At 38.4% G+C, this 21,999-nt stretch overlaps 1 protein-coding gene across 7 annotated transcripts in view; it reads right to left on the bottom strand.

Annotated features, from left to right (window-relative positions):
* The window catches only part of EPHA7 (EPH receptor A7), a 165,462-nt gene that overhangs the window by 7,766 nt on the left and 135,697 nt on the right, over positions 1–21,999 (bottom strand). For 2 of the 7 annotated variants that reach the window (XM_061991087.1, XM_061991083.1), the window contains exons 10-17: positions 20,604–20,729; positions 15,554–15,739; positions 14,931–14,992; positions 13,774–13,983; positions 11,874–12,023; positions 6,928–7,121; positions 5,695–5,850; positions 4,374–4,488 (exon numbers count right to left, since the gene is read on the bottom strand). In XM_061991087.1, coding sequence (XP_061847071.1) covers positions 4,374–4,488; positions 5,695–5,850; positions 6,928–7,121; positions 11,874–12,023; positions 13,774–13,983; positions 14,931–14,992; positions 15,554–15,739; positions 20,604–20,729 — 1,199 coding nt within the window. Of the gene's footprint in view, positions 1–4,373; positions 4,489–5,694; positions 5,851–6,927; positions 7,122–11,873; positions 12,024–13,515; positions 13,548–13,750; positions 13,984–14,930; positions 14,993–15,553; positions 15,740–20,603; positions 20,730–21,999 lie in introns of those variants that run through there. The other 5 variants (XM_061991085.1, XM_061991084.1, XM_061991082.1 and 2 more) reach the window with 4 other exon arrangements.

Raw genomic sequence — 21,999 nt, 5'->3', positions numbered from 1 at the left:
TTGACTGTGTTATAGCCTTCACTGCTCACATGAAGCCAGCAGACTGCTTCATGCCATTATCAGGCAACAGAATGCTGGCTGAACCCACACTTGTGGCAAGATGTCTCAGCATCTCTTGACATTACGGCTGTAGCGACACGATCAGTGTCTCAGTAACTCCAAAGTTGCAGAATTTAAAGAACTTTCAAAATTGCTACATATAAATTATTTAGAAGGTTAAGGACAAATTATTATATATTTTTTTTTATTTCAACTAATAACCAATAAATGTAAAAAAATACCAACAGCAAAACGAAAATAAACCCCTTCATCCCCCACATTAAAGCAATAGGTTTTGTAACATTCAAAACAGTGGCAACTATTTACTGTATATTACTATCAGTGAAGAAAAGCAATTGTAATTTAAAATCATTTGTTTTTTTCAGACTCCCTCCGTGGTTGTCAGATAGCCCCAGCTTAAACAAATATCAAAATCTCATTTTAAATGGAGAATAATACAGACAAAGCTCAGTTATTGAGATAGTAAGGGCAACATTCATTCGGAGATACATTTAAGCATCTTTGCCTCCTGGAGATTTTTACATGACAAGGCTTTAGATAAACACAGTTTTGCAAAAAGCAACTATCATATCTGATCACATAACCTCTGGACTGAAGCAGTATGTTAGCAAATATTTCTGATTATTTAAAATATTAAATTACTGTAATTTACTAGGCATATCTTCCTCAGGACAATCACAGTTTCTTTTTTTTCAAGAACTGATACCCATATACAAAAAGTATTTAGATGATCTGTTACAAATCTGTGAAGAATAATAAAACAAATCAACCTCTCTCTGTGAGAAAGCCCAGTTCAAATACATTCTGGGATGTACTAGTAGTGGAGGTGTTGCCTTTCTACAACACTCAGCTTGTGAGGAAAACCTCACCTAATCACCTCACCGAATTGTAACTATCTAGACATTAGACGCCTAATTTAAGCTAATCATCTGGGTTCCCTCTACAGGTAATGGAGATAAGCATTTCCAGAGGGAGATTCATCCTGCTTGTCTTAGGCATTTCTCTTTTAGATGCTCGTAGATGGATAAAGTCAAGAAAGATCAGCCTCACTAACAGCCTGACAGTCTGTCTTTAGTGATGCATAATTTCCAAATTCAATGAAATTGAGCCAGAACTGAGACAATTTCTTTGTTCCACCTTTTAACCTTAAATTCACCCTGTGACCCAACTTCTTCAGTTCCTCCCATGAACATAACTTCCTCTGGTACTCTGCTTTCTGTATACTGGACTATGTTTTCCTGAAACCTGGGGGACTGCAACCGACATCAATATGTTGCTGCTTTACCAGTTACAAATCCATTTACATGCATGTGCTCTAAATCCCAGTAACGCTCTGAACAGATAGATACTACAGAAGCATTGATAGTGATTGTGCTTTCTGGGTCTACTCTACCACTTTCAGATGTGTAAAAACCTGTGGCAACATTAAGGCAGTCAAGGTATATAGATGAATGCTAAAATATATTTACTATTCAAAGAAGATGGCTTAAATCAAACAAGAAACAACAAGGAAGAAATACCATTAGGGTCCTCGCTTTTACATGCGTGAGCCCTGGTCATCACACATGCTTCAAGGCCTCTGGGCTTCAGAATATTTAGAACAAGTCCTAAAGGTGAAGCCTGGCCTCAACTCTCCTACATTTAGGGTTTGTGGGTTCTCAGCAATATCAATACTGCCGCATCGCACTTTTAATCACCAAGCCCTTAGAAACAACAGCCGAGGTTTACAAGGAAGCAGGTGACTGAACTTAGACTCCTAAATTCATAGCTGGGTGCCTAAAGCAGCAGCAAAACTGACAAGCACCCCGTGCAGTCGCCCACAGACGCTCACTCCAGTAGTGAGGCACTTGGCAGGCGTTACAACACAAATTGGATGTTTGCTAATGAAGAGCGTTCCAACGGCTACTTGAAGTGCCTCGGCTAAGTGCTTGTGAGCACTAATTTCAACGTGGGGCATGCAGTCTACTCTGCATCTTTCTTCCTTCCATAGCATTTCTAGAAAATTAATTTGAACAGTTAAAAAACCATCTTGAGCTGCATCCATGAAAATAACTCCATTTCTACCGAATGACAATCTAACATGAAATAAGAATATTCACCTTTTTTTTTTTTTCTCTTACTCTGCCCAAACCCAGGCAATAAATTAGGCTTCTCAGCATGACTGTAAAGTGCTGTGAATTGTATAAACAATCATATATGGACACTGAAAAATAACCCTTATGCACATTGCATTATAGTTCCAAAAATATATTTACAGTCTATTACAAAGATTACAAATGGAAGTGTCTATGTAACGGGATTATGCTAGTTAAAAGCTTTTTACAGATTTCTCTTCAACAAAGGCAGGGAGGACAAAAAATTAGTAGAACCAAATTGATTTCTTTCTAACGAAACAAATAAATAAAATGACAAATATAACACTGTACAGTGATATAAAAGGGAGAAGAAAAAAAAAAGGAAGGGGGAAATGATGCATTTAAGTTTTTGATAACTATCTTTGGTCCTAAATGTGGGAAAACACATTATGTAGCACTGAATATACATGTTTGTTTGTGATGCTCTGCAAGTAAAATAGAAAAATATAGTGCATTTTCAATGTATTCAGAGCTCACTACACATAAATGTGTGTACAAAACAAGACAGTATAAATAAAATTTACAAGTTTTACAAAGGAACATTTACAGGGTTTTTCTTTTGTGTGGTTTTTTTTTATTCTTATTTTTATTTTTTTTGTGTGGATGCCCACATTATCAAACAAGACCAATTTATGATTGATCCCTGGGATCTTTCTCTATCAAAATCAATAGAAGCAGCCCGATTCTCTTTGGAAGTACAGCATTTCATTGCTGGGGTAGTTCACAATTTTCAGGTTGTTGGGTTTTTTTTTGTTGTTGTTGTTCCTTTAAAGCATTTCTCTCTGGTTCATATACATTCCTGCAATATCTGTAAAGACACCGACTGTTATTGCTTGTGGTAGTTAAAATATTTGAATCCAACAAAATTCATCCGCAAGGAAATGGTGTAAAAGGACATTCCGTCGAGCAACTACTCTCGCATGTGTTCCTGACGAGTGACTTGTGTCCATGTGAGCGCCTGTTTGTTCAGAGCAGCAAAAGCTTGGTAAAACAAACACCTTGAAAATTTTGAACTGCCCCTTGCCTCATGCTCTACAAGTTCTCGTATAAAATCTATGTTCTTACTCTGACAGCTGGACCGCGGACGGCTTCAACTCTTATAAAATATACGCCAGCCGTTTCTCTCACAGTTACTAATTCAGCTTATTGGAAAAAAGAAAACCCAAACGTGATGTGCTCAGATTAAATGGTTTAGGTAACACTGGAGGACTGCGCCCACGCTCTGAGACACTCCTACAATCAGTTGTCCACTCAATGCAGTGTCTGAGCAGGTTTACAGTCGGAGATCTACATCTTTGTATATATCCCGCTTGAACTCTAGTCCATTAAAATCATCTTGCAAACCATTTGCTAAAAGTGCCTAGAACTACTTAGGGGTCATTATTGCTTCTCTTTTCTTTTTTTTTCTTTTCTTTTTTTTTTTGTGTTTTTTTCTCTTTTATTTTCTTTTAAAAGATAGTATATGTGTAACCTTAAAAAATTCTTTAAAAAATATCAGAGCTCTTGGCAACTTGCATTTTCCTGACTTCCCTGCCAATTAGCCATGTCAATACAGTGCTGAGTTAACAAAAGTAAATGGCACAAAAAGGATACCAAAGTTCGGACAGATATACATTGCTTGGTCATGCTTCTTAAATCTCTAGGAAGTCAAATAATCCTTCAGAGGTACCCAGTGTAGTAATGTGTCATAGGATTAGCACTAAAAAGGTCCAAAGATATAAACATCATACTAAAAGAAAGTCTTTATGAAGAATAAACACAAATGATTAAAAAAAGATTCAGAAATCACAGATTTAAGGAAAATATTTTGTTGAATTCAACAATAATATCATGATTTTATCTGACAAATATATTCTTTTTTTAAATTTTTATGTACATTTAAAAAGTCTATTAGATAAAAAGGAGGTTAGAGAGCTCAAGGTGTTTGTATGTTTATTCAGGTAGTACTTTGTTTATTGTCACTGCTGCTTTCCTTGCCACCACTGGTGGATCCTAATTCCCTTTTCATAAATTCTGGTGGCACTTAGGAGTTCAAGTCTGTAGGTGCTTCTTGTAGCTCTTCTATTCACTGCAGGAAGGACCCAGGAAATCAAGTGTCTTCTAGCAGCACTTCATATATACTGAAGGCCAGTGCTGTTCTCTCAGTCTGTCACCTCCCTCATAAGGGAGAAATGTCTATCACACTTGGATGCCAGTGCCGTGTAAATGTAGCATTTGTGCTCTCATAGTCTGAATGCTGCTCATGATTTTCTTTTGATGACCAACCAACGTGATCCCTAAACTCATCACATCCCTGGGGAAGATAAATGCGTACATTGTTAATTTTTCAACTTAGACTGCTACTGTATGGTATTTAACTGTGAGTCAAAGCTATGTAGGGGTCTGGGGCTATAGGTTTCTAACACTGAAGCTACACTGGAACCTCAGCTCGGTGCTGTGAAGTTCGTATAGGTACTGTTCAACTTCTCAGTGAGGAGCGTAATTACATGGCAAGCGTCACGTAATTACACTGAGTGTTTCTCCACACCTGAGAAAGAGGCCAGTGTGTTTTGCACTACAAATAGTCTTTTATTGTTTCCTTTAAGGACACCTGAAGAAAGAGACATTTGTCTTGTGCAAATACTTCGTGGGTAGCTTTCAAGAAAAAAAGGTTAAGTACAATTACAAGATTTTGGGAACCACATTCTGCTTCCTAAAATGATGCCTAGAGAAACTTTTTGTATATTGACCCATACCCATCATGCAAACCTAAGAGGAACAGCTGTTTCAGTTCCACTACTACTAGTGCTCTGACCAAGTACAAGCTTGTGGACTCTGATGACAGTTCCCAAGCTATAGATTGAGAACCCTAGTGATACCAGGCAGATAAAAGTAGGGGTATAAACTTGAGAATATTGCTTAGAAACTTGTTTAGAAAACCACTGCTCTCTGTAAGAGAAATTACATGTGTTTGGCAATCACCAGGCCAAGAACGCTGTTTGCAGGGTGCCGGGAAGCCCTGTTTAAGATGGCAGTATCAACACAGGCCATGCTTGCCTTGAGAAAATTGTTTTGCTGCTATATACTTCTATTCTGATTCAAAATTATTTCTTGCAAGACACAAGACAGTCCCCAGCCAATCAGAAAAAACAAGTTCCACATCTTCCTAGTACACGTCTGGAAAAAAATGGCACTAATTAGATAGTGGAAGCAAAGTGGTTGTTTTCCTATACATACAACCTTTGAAATGGGTTACAATCTCCCTCAAATTCTACCCCCTCACTGTTAGTTTGATTGGTCTCAAAAGCAGGGGGAAAAAAATGATGCCACACATAGGTACCACGGTAATAATTAGTCTTCCATGGGATGCTTCAATACAACATCATCACTTGCTAAACTGGCTGGCTTAACCCCAAGTACAGTGTCAGTACTCAGAGTAAAGTTTTGGAGGTGAACATTGTGTATTATTTTACCTAGAAATTCCCTAAATGCAAGTTAAACATGCCCAGTACTAACTTACTCAATAGTCATCCTGGCAACTGATTCAAGAGAGTTGTAGCCTGCTGCTGTGAAATTATCCTTATATCTTTCCATCTTAATAGCTTGTAACCATTCGCCTACGGAGCAGAAAGTGGTAAAATCGGGAGTGTTCTGGTCCAGAAGAGGGCTAATTGGTCTACGGAGAAGGAAAAAGGAAAGTAAGTTGTTTCCAAAGAGAGTAAAACATCAGGGAGTATTTAGCAAGGGGAGAGTCAAATAAGTTTGAGGTATTAAAAACGTCAAGAGTAGAAAGTAATAGGCCTTTATACACCGTTTAGATAATTCTGTGAATAGCTCTCGACTACTCTGTAGCTCACAATATGTACTTCCTAAACTTATTCATGTAAAAGATGAAGAGTCAGAGTGAGCAAAATCAGCCTAATGGACTACTGTTACCAACAGAAAATCAACCTTATTACCTAGCTTGACAGCAGCTGCACCTGAAGTTGCTGAGTAAAATAAAGATGCTTTTCTCTTAAGCATCTCAGAAAATATAGTAGTAGCTATTCCCATTATTCAATTGGAAGGGACAAAACAAAGACAAGGAAAGAGCAGAGACACAAAGTAAGTTTCTTAAAGGTCACACAGCAAATCAGTCAGTAGAAGAACTGGGAGCAGAACGGTTGATTCCCTAGTGCAGTGATCTAGGCAGCCGATCAAAAGATTACCACCATTAAATAGTTCACCTAAAATTTATGAAGAACCCATTTAAAGCTACACCATGAAATATAATGAGATGCAATCACTGAAAGGAGTTAAAGCCAGAAAATGAAAGGCAAAAAATCTAGAGTGTAGCACGTTCAAGTCCATTGGCAAGGTGTGAGTATTATTAGTACTATTTCTACCGTAGCAGTCCCTAGGGCAAGGAATTCATCACATAAAGCTACAATAGTTGATGATCCTTGCCCTTCAGACTTCACCATGCTAGTGGTGAGAGTGTGGAAAGAGTGACAAGTAGGCAGTAGTTTACTGAGAAATGTGCAAGTTCTGTGATATTTAGTTTATTTTTGTTAATCTTCTAAGAAAGTCCATTTTTGGCTTTGTTCAGCATGGTAAAAAAGAAAGGCAAATGAGGAAAAGAAAGAACAGAGAAAAGAAGGCAGGAGGAACTGAAAGACACATGGAGGAAGTGTAAACTGCAACCAGCCAAGCAGAACATCCAGAACCCAGCCACGTGCATCATCATAAGAACATACACTAAAGCTTTTCTTACCTGCTACAGGTTCCCAGAGGTGTTTTCAAGCTGTTTGGGTTTCTAATCATTTTGTCCAGAATACCAACTATCTGTTCAAACTTTGGTCTTTCACCACGTTCCTTCTGCCAACAATCTAGCATCAGCTGGTGGAGTCCTGCAGGGCAATCCATAGGTGCTGGCAAACGATAGCCTTCTTCGATTGCTTTTATAACCTAGTAGCCAACATAGTGAATTATTTATCACACAGTCACAGAATCATAGAATGGTTTGGGTTGGAAAGGTCTCAAAGATCATCTTGTTCCAACCTCCCTGCCATGGGGCAAGGACACCTAACACCAGATCAGGTTGCTCACAGCCACATCCAACCTGGCCTTGAACACTTCCAAGGATGGGGCATCCACAACCTCTCTCAGCAACTTGTTTCAGTACCTCACCCACCCTCAGAGTGAAGAACTTCTTCCTAAATCTACCCCCTTTCAGTTGGAAGCCATTTCATCGAGGGATATTTGAAGAATATATGTTGCTAAATCAGTTCAGGAATAAAAGAAAAAAATCAATTAAAAAAATCAATAAACTCAAATTTGTCATCAGTGTTGCAAAAACAGGAGTGTGTTGACTTGAAACTACCCTTCATACTTTAAATAATCTTCCTAGCTTTCTCTTTGGGGTTATTAAGCACATTGCTTTCTACGTGCAGAACATAGCTATGTTACCTAGTCAAGTGAGCAGCAGAGAACAACAATTAAATCCACCAAGAGAGCAACAGATAGATTGATAAACTGAGTTATTTCAGAAAGTATTATTACTTGCCCCAAGGCTTTTATGAAAAGAGTGTGTGGTAGAAGCAAATGGCTTGTAAGTGGATAGGGATCTGTGCATGCACATATAAAATAAAGCAAGCCTGAAGATATTATAAAAGGATCCAAGAAAAATGTTTAGCAGACAGAAATTATTAGAGAACAAAGTTGTATTTTATGTCTAGCTATGCTATATTAATGATAAAGTGAGAGAGGAAGACCTGGCTGAATGGTATTTTAATATATCCACTGAAGAGAAAGTTAGATTTAATAAGAGATGCTGCTGGATGACGATATGATCAAAGGACAGCATAAATGTCTGAACTAAGAATTACACCCACCCATTGACTTAGCCAAGTCCATTTGTATCTAAGGAAAACCTGAGTAAAGTACAATCACAGGAAACTGCTGTAAACCTTGAGGGCAGGATGAGAAAGCAAGGTAGATAAGAAAGGCTTGTGAAAAAGGGAAAAAACATAATTCCTGGGGGATTTCAACCATACTGACATTGACTGACACAGCAGTATTAGAATTGCTAAGGAAAGGTGCTTGTTCCTGAAGGGTAGTGCATAGGACTGTCTTCTCTCTCAGTTTGTACAGGAAGCAAGATCAGAAGCTGTTTTTCATGTAGCCCTGGGAAGTAGATCTGATATGATAAATAAAGTTGGTGAGCATCCAGGATTTAATGCAAATAATAAGCTCAGATAAAAAATATTCTATAGATTATGTGAGAAAATGCAAAAGCAGTGGACTGCAAAGTAGACAGGGCTGCAAAAAATACAGAATGACCTTCAAAGAGCTGGCTGAAATCCATGATTGTACCGAAACCTTTTGCAGAAAAGACGTTTTGTGAAGATGAGGCATAGCCCGTTGGTAGGGCACTTAATGCAGCTTTGTGTCACAGAATGTCCTTTTGACCTCAGAGAAGTTGCTTCGTCTCCCTGGGCCTCAGCTTTATATCTGAACATTCAGAATGACAGTACTGTCCTACAACTCAAAAATGACTGAGAAATATTCCATTCCTGTAGTAACATCAACACCTTGAAGAATGAATGCAGTGACCTTTCAGAGACAGTAAAGTTATCTGTCAGACAAGGTGAGAATTTCTGCAGAAGAATCAGGACATGAGAAGAACAGTACTATAGAAGCACCAGTGGAATAACAGTGAAAAGTGAGCTACAGTGTCTCTAAGACACTTGATATGCCGTGAAAAGTAAGGCAGAAATCTCTAAACTTCTAAAAGGCAAAAGGTATTAAGCCATTTGTGCATCCTACATATGTTTTATTACAAATGAACCTGTAGCTTAAGAAGGCAGAATGCAGAGGCAATCAATGAAGAATTAAAAAGCTGGAAAGAGCAGCAGCAAAACAACCGCCAAGATATCTAAGAACTATAGAATTGCCAAATCATCTTCAACAGGGCTATATCCAAGAGTGTAAAAGAGAATGAAACCATAAATGAAAGAATCATAAAGAAGATTTTGCCATGTTCACTGTGATCTGCAGAGAAACCTGAAGAGAGGTGGGAATCAAGATTATATTTTTAAAAGGCTTTGGAAGTCCTGCAGAATCAGCTTCTTTGATGTGTATTTTGAACAGGAAAGATGAAAATGGGAAATAGAAAATAATGAGTTAGCTAGAGAGAGAGAGATGAAATTGCTAGGAATATCCAAAACACTGAAAAAACATTCTAAGGTATTGGAAAGGAAAGCTGTTGTTTGGCTGTTTAAAAGCTTATACAAAATTAGGGCACTTTGAAGGGTACTAGCATCCAATCTGCTAAAAAAGGTGATGGTGGGGTTCCAAAAATCACTACTCAGAGATAATGAAATAGATTCAGGAAATTACTACTATTTTTTTTTAAATAGGCAAAGCTACAAAGAGAACACAGCTGGAATTCTTACTAATAGATTTTATTTATATTATTTACACTTCTCACAATTTGTTTTACAAATTCTGCTTTTCTTGCAAAAAGAGGAAAAGGGAATATTGTTGAGAGTCAAGTACAGTTTTATAATAATCAAGCTATCAGAGGATGTAAAGTAGATGAGAAGAGGACCAGGTCTGTCTGCTTACTCTATGTGTTGGTTGCCAACAAAGAAGCATTAAATACGAGTAACTGGACAATGTAATATTATCACTCTGCTTCTGGATATATAATAAGGATGTAAATTAATAATTGAAATAAGGGTAATAAATCCAGGAGTACAGGAAAAAAAAAGCTAAGTCTAAGCTCCTGCCCCGTGAAGAATAACAAAGATCAAGCTGAAGGGAGTCCATGCTCAGAGAAGCTGGAGGGACTCTGTATCATCTGTGCTCAGCCCACTGTGCCTCTGTGGGGAGGTTGCAGGGTGAATGTTTTTTTCTGGCAGATACTAGCTCCAAGTCACTGCTAAAAGGCTGACTTTTCATAGAATCGTGGAATGGTAGATGTTGGAAGGGACTTTTGGAGATCATCGAATCCAACTCCTCTGTCAAAGCACTTCCATCTAGATCAGGTCACACAGGAACGTGTCGAGGCGGGTTTGAAAACCTCCAAGGAAGGAGTCTCCACACTCTCCCTGGGCAACCTGGGCCAGGGCTCCCTCACCTCAACAGTGAAATAGCTTCCTTATGGAATGGAACTTTTTGTGTTCCAGCTTCTTCTCACTATCCTTTTGTTTAAAAAGACATTGCAACGTGAATTTGTACCCTCCACCACTCTAAAACAGTGAGTTTTAGAAAAAGGGTCTGAATTACAAAAATGCCATCTAAAGATCCAAAGTCAAGGAGAGATATTTTTCTGGAGATCTGATCTGATCTGTGACCACTGTCTGTATATATATGCAGAATTAAAAAAGGCACATTTAGACTCACAGGTAGCTGCAGAGGAGAATAAATAATCACAGATTTACCTATGGGATTGGTAGGATATGTATATGGGAGGACACACTTGAAAGCTCATGGCATACAAGAATATTCCAAATTATTTTACCAAGCAATTGATGAATCTTTTAACTATGTGCCATTGAAGATTAATATGTAAGATGTGAACGAGAGATGAAACTGCAAGAAGTGGTAATTAGTTGTTTTATGAAAAGGTTCATTCATGTTCCCTACTTGCAGTTTTCATTAGAGGGAAAACTTTTCAAAATCCAACAAGAAGCATGAAGGTACCAAAATTTCACCTATTTAAAAGTTTTTCCTCATTGTTCTCTGAAGGATAGGTAAGGTTTGGCTTTGAGGCATCTTATATTCCTGTCAGATTTCTTTTATGTTTGAATCTAGTACAGAAGGAAGGTGTCAAAAGAAATGAAACTCTACTGGGTGTCTAGGGAATGTAAATATTTCTCTTTCTCTGCCCAGAGGACTTGTTTGCCCATACTTTGACAGTCCATGAAATCTTTGACACTGAGACCTGTCAAATATTAACAGCTTTGCACTGTGCCAAACTGACTCATCATTTACACTTTTATCTCTTTTTTCCTGCAACTTTGATGTGGATCATTCAATGCAAAAATAAAATAATAATAAAAAACCACTCAATCCACTAACCTGAAGAACTTTAAATGAGACTCTTTTTGACATCTTCCTCACCTGCATGCCTTTTTACTGTACATTTTCTCAATTAATGGATAGTCTTGTCAGAAATGAAGATTAACACCCATCTGTTCTATTACTGCTGACCTGTTGCTCTGGGTCATATTTTATGCAAACAAGGGTATTGTTAAATCAGCATAATAACCTTGAAAAAGCGAAAGTAGGTCATTAACTGCCACTCACATTCTTAACAACTTTTTTTTCAACTGATTAACCATTGCTCTGAGGTCAGGAACCTCAGAATTATTTTTTATTGGAAAAAAAAAGATAATTTCTTCTACGCTTAAGTGGAATGAAGTGAAGAGCACATCTTGCTATTTTGTATGTCTCAATTTTACTTGATACTCGGAACAGAGATCTACAGCAACCACAGGGTAGAAGAAAAATTTAGGGATTTAAGTAAAAAGTGGAAGCTGTGTAGCTTTTTCATTCTTTGTGAACTCTACAGTATTTTAATAAATCTCACTTCTAAACCAACATCTTATGCATGTATAGTTAAACACATGTAGATATTTATGATATGTAGTTTGGGGGTTTTTAACACACACAGGCATGCACATGCTCACAAACAAAGAAAGTATAACGTACATCCTGATTTGACATGTCCCAGTAAGGCCGTTCTCCATAGGACATTACTTCCCACATAACTATTCCATAACTCCACACATCACTGGCTGATGTAAATTTTCGGTACTGGATGGCCTCTGGAGCTGTCCATCTCACTGGAATTTTTCCACCCTAAGAAAAAAACAAAATAAAAGTTTTGCTTTTTTTCTCAGCAAAATTTGTGTATCATCTTCCATAGGGTGCATTTATAATTATTTCACGGAATCACAGAATGTTAGGAGTTGGAAGGGACCTTGAAAAATCATCCAGTCCAACTCCCCTACCAGAGCACACCACCTAGAGTAGGTCATACAGGAATTCATCCAGGTGGGGTTTGAATGTCTCCAGAGAAGGTGACTCCAAAACCCATCTGGGAAGCTTGTTCTAGTGCTCTCACACCTCAACAGGGAAGAAGTTTTTTCCTTGTGTTTCTTTGGAACATCTTATGTTCCAGCTTGAACTTGTTGCCTCCTGTCCTATTATTGGCCATCACTCAGAACAGCCTGGCTCCATCCTCCTGACACCCATTCTTTATGTATTTGTAAACATTAATGAGGTCATCCCTCAGTCTCCTCTCCTCCAGCTCCCTCAGCCCTTCATCAGAAGGGAGATGCTCCACTCCTTTCATCACCTTTGTGGCCCTTCACTGAACTCTCTCCAGTAGCTCCCTGTCCTTCTTGAACTGAGAGGCCCAGAATTGGACACAAGATTCCAGATGTGGTCTCACAGGGACAGAGTAGAGGGGGAGGAGAACCTCTCAACCTATTGCCCACAGCCCTTCTCATCCACCCCACGATGTCATTGGCCTTCTTGGCCACAAGGGCACATTGCTGGCTCATAGTCACCCTGCTGCCCACCAAGACTCCCAGGTCCCTTTCCCCTACACTACTCTCTAAGAGTTGATTCTATCAACATCAAAAGCAGCACTTACACTATCTATTACAGCTGACGAATTGCATGATTTTCAAAGGAATAGAACGAAGTTTAGGCTCTCAAAATGTTTAGACCATAGACGTAGGCAACTGTCTAAGCTAAGCTGAATGTATTTCTCTGGGAGTGCTTATCTCTGCATTGATTTTAAAGGGCTGCTTAGATGTCTGATTTACAGTAGTCATTTAACTCCTGGCTGGCTGAAGCTAGGTGATAGGAGTCTCACCCTATGCATATAAGTCCCACTGACTTTGTCACACAGCTCCTCCAACATGACATTTTAAAACCAGGATCCTGCTTAGAGCCCAGTGGCAGAACTGATAGCTATTAACACCACTGCAGTCTCCTGGATCCCCATGCCTGTTGGAGCAGATTCCAGGGGCCCCTCCTTCCCTCAGCATGAGAAAATAGGTACAGTGAGGCCCCACGGGAGGGAAAGTGGAGCTGGTTCAACAAAAGAATAAAGAGCTCAGTGTGCCCAATGAATGCTTATTTAAGAAAAGCGTCCCACCCAAAAAATGAGGGAAAATACAGGAGTTGAGCTTTGTCACAGTCTAGCCTCAAGCTAGTCAACTTTTTGGCAAGATAAAATCTACTCTGAAAAACAGTAATAGCTGACAAATATTTTAATTGACTCATAGTAAATGAGATTATTAACAATTTTTACGAATAAAAGTTCCGTGTTTGTTCAAACAGAAGATCATGAGGAAGGGAATAATGAAGATACTGTGCAAAGTTTTAACAACTTTACCAAACAAAAATGTATGCTCTTGCAAAAATAGCAATCCATAATTAGAGCCAGATTTCTGCAGAGATCTTTTTTTTTTTTTTTCCTTTTGACTGGTTAACATTTTGCAAGCAATTAAGGTGTTTCTCTTATCTCTGCTCTCTAGATATGTTTCTCCTTAGTAACCACACCTCAAAACTACTAAACCCCATTGATTTGTCTTACGGTAGTAGTGTAGACAGCCTCTGGATCATCTTCTATAACTCTGGAAAGGCCAAAGTCTGACACTTTACAAACAAGGTTGCTGTTGACAAGAATATTGCGTGCTGCAAGATCCCTGTGTACGTATCCCATATCGGCCAAATATCTCATTCCAGCAGCAATTCCTCTCAACATTCCCACCAGCTGAATGACTGTAAATTGCCCATCATGTTTCTGGAGGGAAAAGAAAAGCAGCAGCAATTCTTGTTAGCATAGCTGAGAAGCAAAATATGAATTAGTTCTACAACTTTAGCTTTCTACTTATTTACCATTTCTGTGCTAGTTCATCCTGGGGCAAAGAAACTCACTTCAAACACAAGTTTTATGTTCTTCAGAGATAAAGTAGTACACCCAGTTAAGAAATGTGTGAGTAGTTAATGTACTAGAAGTAACAAAACTTGCTAATCACTATAAATTTCTGGCTGTCATGGAAAGTCTCTTTTGAGACATATGATATGCAGCTCTCTACAGTTTGCCTCTATGCTCTTCATCTCTCAATCTAATTGTTTGTATTAAGAAAATAAAAACTGTGTCTTTTTGGAACCCTGGCTGCTGATAATTTTATACATAATCTTTCAGTTCTCTACAGAGTGTTTATGCATCATCTCACAGTGTATTATACACTCAGTAAGGAGTCAGAACTAACCGGTTCAGAACACACACACACACACATAAATGCTAAACTGCTGTGAACTTGAGTTTATTTTTCCTTTGTTCTTCTCTTAAACACATCACAGCTCATTTAAACTTTTTATGCTGATTTCCACCATGCTGACACAATACAATTCTTCTCCCCAACAGTAGAAGATTGGGCCTGAGGTATCAGTGGCAATTATAAAACCCACCATATCTATGCCACATTAAATGGCTCAGATTCCCAGAATGTTCCCATGTGATCCTGTTTGTTCCTCTCATTTCTGACATGATTTTGCTGAAACAGAGAACTGATAGTATTTGTCAACATGCATCCCAGCCTGAAAACCATTCTAATTATACTAATATCATGCATGTATCCATATATATGCATATATATAAACCCATACTTTTAACAGTGACAATGTATTATGCAATATCTAAGTCATTTAAAATATGTTTATGTATGTTTTCATTTTAGTACTCACCCGAAGAAATGCATCTAAGGCCCCATTCTCCATGTATTCTATTACAATCATGACTGGTTTCCCTGAAAGGAGACGGATTTTGTTTGAGAAAGTGTAACACAAATGGAGTGCCTTTTTTTGATAAAACACATGTTATGCCTTTGAAGGACTGAATCACTGAGACAACGAACATTTCTGAGGCCTCCAGCACTGTTACTGAGCTCTAATAAGTTCTTAAATGTCTGCATGGAATGTGGTCACGATTCACAAAACTAAACCATACAAATCAAAATGTCACCATGTTCTCCTAACTCCCGCTGCGCGAACAGGACTCTGGAATAATGACACTTCAGATAATATGAAAGGACATGAGAAACCTTATCTCTCTGCATGGTCTTTGAGCCTAAATGAAACTAGAAAAATAATATATTTCAAAGTACTTCATCTTTTAATCATGCATGCATCTTAATTTTTTTCCTCAGGTTGTAGCATAAAGTAAGTATTGTTTCAGTTAGTTACGCATCAGGGGAAAATCCATTAGGAGTGTACAGCCTGTTTATAATTTCAGTTGTTGACCATGAATAAGCTAAAGTAATTTCTGCCATTATGTTGGTATTTGACTGACAGATGGAGCTGCTGCTTACCTCTGGTAACAACCCCTTCTAAGTGAACAACGTTGGGGTGGTCAAACTGTCCCATGATGCTTGCCTCGCACAGGAAATCTCTCCTTTGCTTTTCAGTGTAGCCAACTTTCAGAGTTTTTATGGCCACTGCAACATCTCTCTTGCCAGGAAGCTTCAGTCGCCCACTGCACACTTCACCAAACTCTCCTAAAATGAAGTAGACCAACATTGAACTGCTCAAACTATAATATCAATATCCTTTTTAGGTCATGGTTCGACTAGCCACCTAGTGTGTGTTTAATTTTAACACATGAATGTGCATATTTAAAATGGATTACTAAGGAAGACTGAGACAGGCATGTGCTTTAAATGAACTGCTGGCTAAGAACCTTATAAACACGTTAAGCTAATCTACAGGACTGTTGTTTGACTCTTTTAAAAGACTTGTTACATTTTTTTCATAAACAGGAAATAAATGTGAAGTAGTTTTCACAAGAAAATACTATTACAGAAATATAACACCATTTCTAAGAGAAAATGTCATTCTGCCCTACATGGTTTCCTCACTATTTTTAGATTCAATGGGTGTTTTTCTCTCAAAGGGCAGCTCTATCAGAGCTGCTTTTTAATTTAACATTGTTACAGCGTTAAATGAAGCACTACATTATTACCTTCAAGCAGGATAATTTACTTTGGAGATGATGAAACGAAAGGTGGGACTCATAATTTGTTACATTAAACAAACACAAGCAAATGCTGGAAGTTTGCAAAAGGTTTCTAAAGTAACAGATGAATGGAACTTGAAGAAACGTGAAAAAACGGCCAAACTGCTAATAGGAATACCAAAGGAAAAGCCTCAGAAACCATAACCTGATTGTTGAAAGAAGTAATCGGAGTCCATCAGTTATAAGGATGGAAGCATGTGAGACATGGAGCTGAATGGCAACATATCTACCTCACTATTATTGAGATTGTGAAAAACTAGATTGTCCCTTGTCTCATAGCTGTGAAAAGAGAGAAGAAAGAGAGACCTCCTATTCTGTAGCCAGGAAGTCTCTTAGGATATATAGGAGAAAAGGGTACTAACGTGCCTTATACTGAATAAAGAGGAACATCTCTTTAAAAAGAGAAAGATTGATCACTAAAATATTTAATGATCTGGTACTCTCTAAATTTGAGGTATGGGAGACATAGATCCAAGTCCCTTCTCTGCATATTAGAAGGGCTGTGGGCAGTAGGTTGACAGAGGTTCTCCTCCGCCTCTACTCTGCCCTCATGAGACCACATCTGGAATAATGTGTCCAGTTCTAGGCCCCTGAATTCAAGGACGGGGAGCTACCAGATAAAGTTCAGCACAGGGCCACCAAGATGATGGAGTGGAGCATCTCCCTTCTGATGAAAGGCTGAGGGAGCTGGGGCTCTTCATCTTGGAGAAGAGGAGACTGAGGGGTGACCTCATTAATGTTTACAAATATGTAATGGGTGAGTGTCAGGAGGATGGAGCCAGGCTGTTCTCAGTGATGGTCAATGATAGGACAAGGGGCAATAGGTACAAGCTGCAACACAAGAGGTTCCAAAGAAATACAAGGAAAAACTTCTTCCCCGTTCAGGTGAGGGAGCACTGGAATGAGCTGCCCAGATGGGTTGTAGAATCTCTTTCTCTGGAGACATTCAAACCCACCTGGATGAGTTCCTGTGTGACTTACTCTAGCTGATCCTGCTCTGGCAGGGGGGTTGCACTGGATGATCTTTTGAGGTCCCTTCCAGCCCTTAAGATTCTATGATTCTGTGATTTATCTCCTGCATCCCTGTGGAATGCCTTAACATTAAACTACTGAGTGTATACAAGTGTGCAGACACACATACATCCCAGCCATGGTTCAGGGTGAGTGCTGAAAAAAAACTTATTGGAAAGACCAGTACAAAACATTTGATTAAATAATACAATTGGATAATAAAATGAGGTCCTGAGAAATGTGGTGGGGTCAGAACCTCAGTGAACATACACACAGGCAAGTTGTGTACCTGGCAGAGGAGAGAGGTGTGCTTGGAAACAGGACTCAGTGCCTGAAGAGGTAGATTTTGAAGTGTTCTAATAGATGAGTTTTGAGAAATCTTGCTCAGGACACTGACACTATTTCAACACTACTGTTCTCCTGCTCTAGGCAGATGTGCTTTGGCAGGGGGATTGGACTAGATGATCACCAAAGATCCATTCCAACCCCGACCATGCTGTGATTCTGTGATTTGCCTGTCACTCCCAATATAGCAGAGTGTAGAGAAGGAAAGAAGCAGTACCTGGGCCTCAGCTTCACAGTTCTCCAGACTGAAAGGTACAACTTTGACCAGACCTTAATATTTCCAATTGACTTGTTAGAGTAAATCTCCATTTAGCATGGCTCACAGGAAAGTCAAATCTCATAGGGGATGACTGCATACAGAATCTAATTCCTTTTCCTCCTGTTCTGTGCTAACTGAATGAAGGCTAGCTCCAATCTGCTGCATACACCTCTTCTAGCACCGTGCTGTACTTGAGCTAATTGGCCAGACAGAGTACAACTACTCCTGCCTGCACAGGTGAGGCATTAGGCTCAATCATCTTTGGGCACTAGAGTCTTGAATATTTGTGCCATAGTTACAAATACCACAAGATGTAGCTATTAAATACATAATATCTATCTGTTCATGCCCTTAGCTTGGTGCCTTAACCTCCCTCCTGCACTTCATTAGGAATATGGATATCTATTTATGAATTCACTACTCACAGCTCCTAGCCATAAGAATTTACTAAAGAATGACAATTTTCTCTAGCAGTACCTTCCAGAATTGTTTTTGTTCCACTCTGAAAACAGGAGCATGAGCATGTGTGTCTGAATGTGATACTTAGAGCCAGGTAATTAGGATACTTGGCACAGGAGACACTGAGGCTTAACTTCTTTCCAGCTCTCTGTGATCTGATTTTGATTGAATTCCAAAAGCAGATCACTTACACTCAGGCAAACCAGAAACTTCAACTTTAATGTTATGCATTTCAAGCCAGGGTGCTAGCCAATGAACTACTTTTATTCCCAAGAAAAGAAAGTATTCATCTAAAATTATATCCAAAAAATGACACAGAAAATATGACAAGAGGAAGAATATTGCACAATCCCATAGCCCTTAGCTCAGCATGGCAACAAGGAATAACCTAAAACAAAGGATGTATGGTAGAAATAAGGACTCAACAGAGTGGACACCATATTCTGTATCTGACAGGTGGCCGCAGCGGGATGGTAATGAATATATTGGCAAGGAAAGCACATATCCCTCATGCAAATTGAGCACAAGCATGCTTACACCCTGTTTGTCTGAGAAAGACGTGGCACTACTCAATAGTTGATGTGGCATATTGAGACTGCTAAGTGGCTTTTCTGGTGCTGTCACTGGCAGAAATTCTGCATTTTTGTTTGATGCATGAGTTTCAGTTGCTTCTTTGAGTCTTTAACACTCTGTTGTTCCTGGACTGCACTTCATTTCTCTTCTGCTTGCTATCTGCATCAACAGGTTAAAACCATAGCTAAACCTCATACACAATATGCCTCCACCATAGCATTTCTAATTAACTTTCTTCAGAATGACTACTGACATACATTAAGGGATTTTTTTGCCATCAGTTATACTCATTAAAATCAAGAATAAATTAATCTGCAGTCACCACAATTAACATTCTGAAATTAGTCTGTCATAACGGTGAAAATATGTTTTAAACTGTACACATTGCAACTGAAGCATTTTCAGGATTCGGCTCAGAAAGCATCAGTAAAGTCCAACTGGATATATTTTTGTACTCTGAACTGTTGCTATGCTGACAGTTTTTTAACTCAAAGCAAAAGACACTGCTCAGTAATTTTCACATGCTAATCTCAAATTTAAATCCTGTGCATTGTGTATTTATTAGAAGAGATGCTGCCATTCCAGCATCACAAAAATTACTAGTTAGCAGGGGCTGGATGCCTATGCTCTTACTCATCTGAAGGAATAATTTTCTCAGCAGTGCTGTTAATTTGAATGATACTACTCCTTGATTAAAACATGATTTGACATGAGTGAGGTTACTTTTAAGAGGCATTGTGAAATCTACATGTAAAGATTTTTTTACAGGTAAACCAGCTTATTTTAGGGATTTTACTTCTCTTCTTAAATAATACCATTTTTACAATACAATACCAGGATGCAATTTACAACACATGCTAAACAACAGGGTGACTTGAAAAGAATTCTACTAATACTTTTGTAAAACAACGGGAAAGCAAAAGAACATTTCCTCCAGGAATCCAAAGTATTTGATATTTTCCTTAGCCATGGAAAGTTAATTTCACTATGTGGAGCAGTGCAATAAAAATGTCACATATCTTATTAATGCAAACAAATGAAACTGACTTTTTAGAATATGAACACCATGGCTTAAGTAGGTGGTAGACAGTTCAAGAGGAAGAAAAGCAATGTAATGCTGGTGCAATTACAATCAGTCACGAGATGTTAAACAATAACTTTTTGTATTCATAAAATATCAAAAAGAGAAATGGTGCAACAAAAAAACAGCCTCAGGGAAGATTTTGTTATACAGAAACAAGACCTTCCTAGTCTCTATTTAAGATTTTGAACTGCAGACAGTTTTCCTTACTCGTATGAACAAAAATTCAGAGGTCAAAAAGCCCTATTGCAAAAGGAAAATGAGCAGAATTAGCACTCATGCCTAACACCTTTACTCTGACAGTAAGTAATAGGAAGCAATACTGCTCCCCCCCCCAATTACATTTTTAACAGCAGATATGGAATTAGAAACCCATAAGCTTTCAGTGTCAAGCAAGACTCTTCATTTACTTATTTATTTGGGTTTTGCTGGGTTTTTTTCCCCTCTGTTTGTTTTTACATTTTAGAAGCAAGTGCAGCTTCATTGCTCCTAACTACTCTGGCAAATGCGAAAAGTTCTTCTATACTTGAGGTATAATTATTTCCCTGTCATTATGATGTATGAGTTTCGATCCCAGCTAAATGGAACAGTTGAATCAGGAAGCCATGGCAGCCTTACCTGCACCAATCACACGCTCAATTTTAATACAAGAGGCATCTAGCTCCTTGGCGAATTGATGGACAGCTCTATTTGGGTCCTCGTAGGTTTCAGGGTCAATGTAGGTTTTGGTGCCTGGAAATTTAACTGTAATGATGTAAGAAAGCATGACTGTGATGAAGCAAAGGCACTTATTGTGCAGTCAGCCCAGGAATTTCATTATGCAGAGTGCTCCTTGGAAGAGTGAACCTGCTTCCACGCTGCCTGAGTTAGAGCTGCTCTGCGAGATAACCTTAGTTTTTAGGCATCATCTGCAAGCATGCTGACACAAGTACACAACCTCATCTCAAAAGATGACTAACATTACCATCTGCATCTCCACCTTGAAGTGAAAAAAAATAGTAAACATTAAATAGTGCTCAGCAGAATAAAATGCAAGGATTGAGTGGTAGTAAAAGTAAAGCGGGGGAAGGGGTATAAGACCAGCAGAGGAGGTGAAACGGTCTTTTTTACACAAGGACATTTTATCTTCTTTTCCCACATTGCTTAAACAGCTTTTCTTTACGTTATCTCTGTCTTCTAGTGGGATTTGAAGGGCTCCTCTACCTACTTTAACTTGCTTAAATGACTGAATATAATATTATTTACAGGTTGACCTGCTTATGCAGGGGGATTGGACCAGATGATCTCTAAAGGTCCATTCCAACCCCTACCATTCTATGAATAGCCAAGCTAAACTATTCACAGCACATTGGATATATAACCTCAGGTATATTTCTTGCACTAGAATATGAACATGAGAAACACCTGTAGTCAACTGCTAAAGGAAGGGAAAGCTGGCTCTGCAGCGACATTTCTTCCCTCAAGCACCTATGTGAATAATATAAAGCAACTTGTTTTTTGCTCTCTCTTTCTCTAGTATAGACCTTAGTACAACTCAGGCAGAATAGTGCTCTGGCCAGCATGTGGTTTTTTCCCTTAGTTTACTGCTGATTCAGGAAAAGTATTTTTTTGCTTTTCTAGTGAAAGTAGAAACTTCTGGTGAAAGTAGAGCAGCCCTGGAAATTTATTAATCAAATAATTTTAGTGAAATAAATTTGGCTCAAAAGGATTACAGTCTTGGGCTTTAAATCAGTGAATTAAATCTCAATATGAAAATGCAAAAAAAGGTTCATCTGCTAATCGATATACTGATATATAAGAACAGGATAAAAAGTCAATACACCACATAACTTGCTAATGGTTGCTTTGTAATCTTTTAATTGATTAAATATTTTAAATTTAAAAATATATTTAACAATAGCTTAGGAATCATGTGTGGTTTTATTTCAGATGGTATTATTGACCAAAAAAATCTTCATAAGAAAGAAAAAACTAGCGGAATTTCTTGAATAATCTAATAAATTTACCACTAGAG

The sequence above is a fragment of the Colius striatus genome, chromosome 2 (genome assembly GCF_028858725.1).
Source record: "Colius striatus isolate bColStr4 chromosome 2, bColStr4.1.hap1, whole genome shotgun sequence".
Classification (NCBI taxonomy): domain Eukaryota; kingdom Metazoa; phylum Chordata; class Aves; order Coliiformes; family Coliidae; genus Colius; species Colius striatus.
The sequence above is the reverse complement of the archived record's forward strand: the minus strand, read 5'-3'. Positions and strand labels throughout refer to the sequence as shown.